General features: G+C 42.4%; 1 protein-coding gene across 1 annotated transcript; it reads right to left on the bottom strand.

The window, feature by feature from the left end:
• Positions 1–1,043: 1,043 nt before the first annotated feature.
• On the bottom strand, positions 1,044–2,770 carry LOC141080430 (uncharacterized). Its single transcript, XM_073565641.1, has 3 exons — positions 2,368–2,770; positions 2,121–2,283; positions 1,044–2,007 (listed from the first exon to the last, which is right to left on the bottom strand). Exons 1-3 carry the CDS (start codon positions 2,480–2,482, stop codon positions 1,044–1,046), a joined length of 1,242 nt encoding a protein of 413 aa, XP_073421742.1. The 5' UTR covers positions 2,483–2,770.
• Positions 2,771–6,655: the final 3,885 nt, after the last annotated feature.

Genomic DNA, 6,655 nt, shown 5'->3' with positions numbered 1-6,655 from the left:
ATCTATAACTATCGGTTAACTAGAGCGCGCAGAGTTGTGGAGTGTGCGTTTGGAATTTTAACTGCCAAATGGAGAGTCCTGTTAACAGCCATGAAAATGAAAACAGAGACTGTGGATGAGGTGGTTAAGGCCTGTGTAATCCTGCACAATTTTGTCCTTTCAAAGGAACCAGTTTCCATCGATGATAATCTGTCTGGAACCACCTTGTGGGATTATGAGCAACAAACTTTTCGGAGTACTGGATCAGTGGCAAGAATCAGGGACACCTTTGCAGACTATTTTGTGACCCCAGAGGGACAAGTGGACTGGCAAGATGACATGATATAACTTTCTATACCAATTGTGAGTAATTTTTTTTTTTTTTAACCGAAATGTTACCAAGTGTTTGGATTTCCCAAGCATTGTTACCATGTGATTTGGTTTACCATTTTTTTTTTTTTCTTCAAGTTTTACACTTTACCAGCGTTACCAATTGTTGGGTACCAAGCATAAAGTTTTACCAGTGTTACCAAGTTTTACCAGTGTTACCAATTGTTGGGTACCAAGCATAAAGTTTTACTAGTGTTACCAATTGTTGGGTACAAATTGTTGGGTACCAAGCATAAAGTTTTACCAAGTGTTGTTTTGCACTTACAAATGTACCAAGTGTAAAATGTGACACTTTGAAATTTTACCAAGTGTTGTGTACCAAGCGTTTCACACTTTGAAATGGTACCAAATGTTGTGCTACCAAGTGTTTTTTTGTACCTTGTACACCACCGGTGTACTGTGAAATATTGTTGTGTGTTGTGTTACCAAGTGTTGTGTTTACCTTTTACACCACTGGTGTAATTTGAATATTTCAAAAGAAGCAAAAAAGAAACAACACAATTAAGTTTTTTGAAAAAAAAAACCAGTTTATTTCTGAATTTGTAATATTGTAATTTTTTTTTTTTTGGTATATATTACCTTTTTTTAAAAAAATTTTTGGTATATTACTTTTTGTAACTTTTTTTCTTGGTATATATTACCTTTTTTTTTTTATTTTTTTTTATAAGATAACATCACAGAGTGTGATAATGTTGGGTGGAGATAGTATTGGAGGGGTTAACAGGGTTGACCACATCGAGGGGGGGGGTAGAGGACTGGGGAGGGAGTTGGTGAGGACCAGAAGTGGAAGGGGGGTTTAACACATGTGGTTGGGACGGGAGTGGATGGACAGATGAGGTTTGTGGGTACATTGAAGGTGTATGTGGGGGTGGGTATGGTGAGGGCATTGGGGTATAATGCAATGGGGAAGGTAGGTACTGGGAAGAATGGAATGGGGAACTAGAGAAAGGAGAGGGAGTGGTAGGAGGAGGGACGGCTGTGTGATGGATGGTGGTGGAAGGATGGACTGTGGAAGGATAGACAGGGGGAGGATGGACAGGGGGAGGATGGACAGGGGGAGGATGGACAGGGGGAGGATGAGATGCTTCAGCAAGCACTTCCACTAGAGCATTCTGACAGGCTTGCATCACACGCATCTGCTGGTGAGTACTTAAACCTTCCATTTGCCGGACAACAGATTGAAAAAAGGTATGTCTCGGTGTCTGGTTTGATTCTAAATTCATCTGTTCCATGTATCTTCTGAGTTCCATGATACTTTGATTGATCATGGTCAACCCAGAAGATAACCGTTGTCCATAAGTGTGGAAACCGTGTTGAACAGTTGAGTTTAGATTCAAACAGTCAGACAAGGTCAGCCTTTCCTGACTCCTCAGACGCTGCCGGCCAGAACCAAAAGTTGGTCGAGATGTTGCGGCAGTGTCTGAGGGGTGGGGAACAGGGAACAAGTCGTCACCAGCAGCTTCATGTGATGAAGTCTGCCCTGCTGCTCCAGTGCTGGTGGAGGGGATAGAGGGATGAGACAAGAGGGTAGGTACAGAGGGGTCGGATACCTCGATGTGGTCACCGGGGGCGGTCTCACTAGGGATCACTCCAGAGGGACGCAACTCTGATGCAGACTCCTGAGTGCTGCAGATGGTGCTAAAAAAGAGAAAAAAAAATGTATATTAAAAATATTGATATTTAATTTAAGTCTGCTGAAAAAAAAATTGGTTAAACATTTCTACTACAGGAATTGTTTGGGGAATATTTACCTTCTGCACACCATTGTAGATCGCAGGAACGCCAGGGCTTTGAAGTTTTTGTACTGGGGTCCCCGGCGTCCTCCCGACGATCCACTCGGGGTCTGAATCTCTTTGTTGTAGTCCCTCTTGAAGCGATCCCGGAGCGACCGCCACCGTGTGATAACCCTGTCACCTGTGAAGCAAAAAAAAAAAAAAAGGCTTAGTATTCAACACTTCACATGCTGGAAATATAAGTTACTGAAGTTGTAATACTTACGCACAAAATCCCTGGCCCTCGCATTGAGTTCCTCCCAGTTGTCAATAACTGAAGAACAGACTTCATCCCAGAGCCGTCGGGTGGTTGGTTGGTCGGCGTGAAGACGGTTTGCCATGTTCCACAGCGGCTCACGGATTTCCACCTCACGGATGAGGTCATCGGTATCAATAAGGACACCCTCCTCCTGATGTCTGCGGGGAGCACGCTGTGAAACCTGTGAAGATAAAAAACAAAACAAAAAGCAAAAAAATTACATTCTATTCAAACACATGATGTTCATTTAAACAATTATCCAAATAGGGTTACTTACCGTTTGCCGACCACCAGAGGCATCACCTTGACGACCCTGGGATGTCCTGGGAGTCACTCTAGTGCTGGCACCGGATTCTGAAGACTGTGGGAAAAAAAAAAAATTTTGTTTGGATGGATGAGTAGTTATGGTGTGTGCACTGTGATGAATGTTTGTGTTGGGTGTAGCATTATGTATCTGTGTATGTGCTAAACTTACAATCTGCGCACCCCCTCCGTGTGTCTCTCCACCCTGCATGTCTCCTCCTGGAAGCTCCTCTGAATCAGCTTCCTGTTAAAACATAATAGGATAGTGTTTTTAACCCCAAAAAATTATTTTAAATAAAAAAAAAACAATTTTTTTTTTACCTCAGCTCGCTGATGATGTGAGGGGGAGCTTTCAGGAGAAGACATTACGGCTTGGGGCAGCTGCGTTGCTTCCTGAACTGATCTGCAAGTATAAACACACTTGTTAAGCTACTATACAAAGTATCATAATAAGCTTTCAGGCTTTTATACTTACAGGGAAAATGTTTGGCTGGCAGTCTCTGCTTCGGCCTGGCTGGCAGTCTCTGTTGCGGTCTGGCTGGCCCTCTCTGCTGCAGCCTGGCTGGCCCTCTCTGCTGCTGCTCTCTCTGCTGCGACCCTCTCTGCTGCGGCCTTGCTGGTAGTGCTTGAAGTGATCTGCAAGTATAAAGACACTTGTTAAGCTACTATACAAAGGATCATAATAAGCTTTCAGGTCTTTATACTTACAGGGAAACTAATGGTTGCCTGTACGCCGCGGTGTGGCTGTTCCTCTCTGCTGTGGTCAGGGTTACTGTTTCTGCTGCATTGTTGATCCCTGCTGCGGTCTGAATCTCTGCTGCGTTCTCCATCCCTGCTGCGGTTGGGCTGGCCATGTCTTCTGCTTGTATGGTGGCGCTTCATTGTGTGAACTGAAAGAAAATGATATGAAGGTTTAAAAAACAAACCAAAAAAAACGTTTTGTATGTGTAATTCCCTGAAACTAATTATACGCAATTTTAAGTGTTTGCATGTCTACATTCCCTTATCTCAGAGTGTAACCAGTGATCGAAGGTGTGTAATATTTTGTGTAAACCCACTTTCTTTGTGTTTTGTAACTGAGTGTAACCAGTAATTGAAGGTGTGTAATTGCTGTGTATACCAGTTTGCATTCCCTGAAACTCTCACCGAGAGTGTAACCAGTGATTAAAGGTCTCACCGAGTGTAACCAGTGACTGAAGGTGTGTAATTGCTGTGTATACCAGTTTGCATTCCCTGAAACTCTCACCGAGAGTGTAACCAGTGATTAAAGGTCTCACCGAGTGTAACCAGTGATTGAAGGTGTGTAATTGCTGTGTATACCAGTGTTTGCATTCCCTGAAACTCTCAGAGTGTAACCAGTGATTGAAGGTGTTTAATTTCTGTGTATACCCAGTGTTTGCATGTTTTTGAATTCCCTGAAAAACTCAGCTGTGTATACCCATTTTTTCATGGTATGTTGCAATCTCACTTTTAACCACACTTGTATACCAAAAATTTTTAATTACCTGTATGGTAACTTAATTTTACCTTTTTTAAAATGATACAAAAGGAGATTTTTTCAAAACAAATTTATTTTTTATTTTTTTTATTTTTTTTTCCCAACAAATAGGAGCTACTCTGCTCTTTATTTTAAATACCACAATAAATGAAAAATAAAAAAACGCAAATTTACAACAGATGCATTACAAAATTAAAATATTTTAAAAAAACCCACAAACACGCATAACACACACTCCAGGTGTCTTGCAGGTGGAAGATTTGCAGCGGAGTTTGAAATTCTATCAGTCAGGCTGGTGTTTGATGTCTGGTTCGGTGTCTTCAGTGTGGCTGTTGCCAGATGTCTGGGCCCAATAACACCACATACAATACCAGTTAGGCCGGTTTCACATTTGCACTTTATAGCGCAGCGATGGCCTGCACACGTCCGCCACTAATCCCCGCCTACTACCGCACATGAACGCTTGCGATCTGCGCACCCTGTCTTTATCATAGGGTGCGCAGATGGTGCGCTGGCAGGATTTTACCGTGTGCTGCGCACTTTTGAAGGTGTGCCCTTGTGCGCCAAACGCAGCATGTTGCATTTTGGAGCGCACGGCACACCTTCAAAAGTGCGCAGCACACGGTAAAATCCTGCCAGCGCACCATCTGCGCACCCTATGATAAAGACAGGGTGCGCAGATCGCAAGCGTTCATGTGCGGTAGTAGGCGGGGATTAGTGGCGGACGTGTGCAGGCCATCGCTGCGCTATAAAGTGCAAATGTGAAACCGGCCTAACTGGTATTGTATGTGGTGTTATTGGGCCCAGACATCTGGCAACAGCCACACTGAAGACACCGAACCAGACATCAAACACCAGCCTGACTGATAGAATTTCAAACTCCGCTGCAAATCTTCCACCTGCAAGACACCTGGAGTGTGTGTTATGCGTGTTTGTGGGTTTTTTTTAAATATTTTAATTTTGTAATGCATCTGTTGTAAATTTGCGTTTTTTTATTTTTCATTTATTGTGGTATTTAAAATAAAGAGCAGAGTAGCTCCTATTTGTTGGAAAAAAAATAATAAAAAAAAATAAAAAATAAATTTGTTTTGAAAAAATCTCCTTTTGTATCATTATAAAAAAGGTAAAATTAAGTTACCATACAGGTAATTAAAATTTTTTGGTATACAAGTGTGGTTAAAAGTGAGATTGCAACATACCATGAAAAAATGGGTATACACAGCTGAGTTTTTCAGGGAATTCAAAAACATGCAAACACTGGGTATACACAGAAATTAAACACCTTCAATCACTGGTTACACTCTGAGAGTTTCAGGGAATGCAAACACTGGTATACACAGCAATTACACACCTTCAATCACTGGTTACACTCGGTGAGACCTTTAATCACTGGTTACACTCTCGGTGAGAGTTTCAGGGAATGCAAACTGGTATACACAGCAATTACACACCTTCAATCACTGGTTACACTCGGTGAGACCTTTAATCACTGGTTACACTCTCGGTGAGAGTTTCAGGGAATGCAAACTGGTATACACAGCAATTACACACCTTCAATTACTGGTTACACTCAGTTACAAAACACAAAGAAAGTGGGTTTACACAAAATATTACACACCTTCAATCACTGGTTACACTCTGAGATAAGGGAATGTAGACATGCAAACACTTAAAATTGCTATAATTAGTTTCAGGGAATTACACATACAAAACGTTTTTTTTGGTTTGTTTTTTAAACTTTCATATCATTTTCTTTCAGTTCACACAATGAAGCGCCACCATACAAGCAGAAGACATGGCCAACCCAACCGCAGCAGGGATGGAGAACGCAGCAGAGATTCAAACCGCGGCAGGGATCAACAACGCAGGAGAAACAGTAACCCTGACCGCAGCAGAGAGGAACAGCCACACCGCGGCGTACAGGCAACCATTAGTTTCCCTGTAAGTATAAAGACCTGAAAGCTTATTATGATCCTTTGTATAGTAGCTTAACAAGTGTCTTTATACTTGCAGATCACTTCAAGCACTACCAGCAAGGCCGCAGCAGAGAGGGTCGCAGCAGAGAGAGCAGCAGCAGAGAGGGCCAGCCAGGCTGCAGCAGAGAGGGCCAGCCAGGCTGCAGCAGAGAGGGCCAGCCAGACCGCAACAGAGACTGCCAGCCAGGCCGAAGCAGAGACTGCCAGCCAAACATTTTCCCTGTAAGTATAAAAGCCTGAAAGCTTATTATGATACTTTGTATAGTAGCTTAACAAGTGTGTTTATACTTGCAGATCAGTTCAGGAAGCAACGCAGCTGCCCCAAGCCGTAATGTCTTCTCCTGAAAGCTCCCCCTCACATCATCAGCCAGCTGAGGTAAAAAAAATTTTTTTTTTTTTTATTTAAAATAATTTTTTTGGGGTTAAAAACACTATCCTATTATGTTTTAACAGGAAGCTGATTCAGAGGAGCTTCCAG

The sequence above is a fragment of the Dendrobates tinctorius genome, unplaced genomic scaffold (genome assembly GCF_039654945.1).
Source record: "Dendrobates tinctorius isolate UK_male_01 unplaced genomic scaffold, ASM3965494v1 ptg000003l, whole genome shotgun sequence".
In the NCBI taxonomy this organism is placed as follows: Eukaryota; Metazoa; Chordata; class Amphibia; order Anura; family Dendrobatidae; genus Dendrobates; species Dendrobates tinctorius.
The sequence above is the reverse complement of the archived record's forward strand: the minus strand, read 5'-3'. Positions and strand labels throughout refer to the sequence as shown.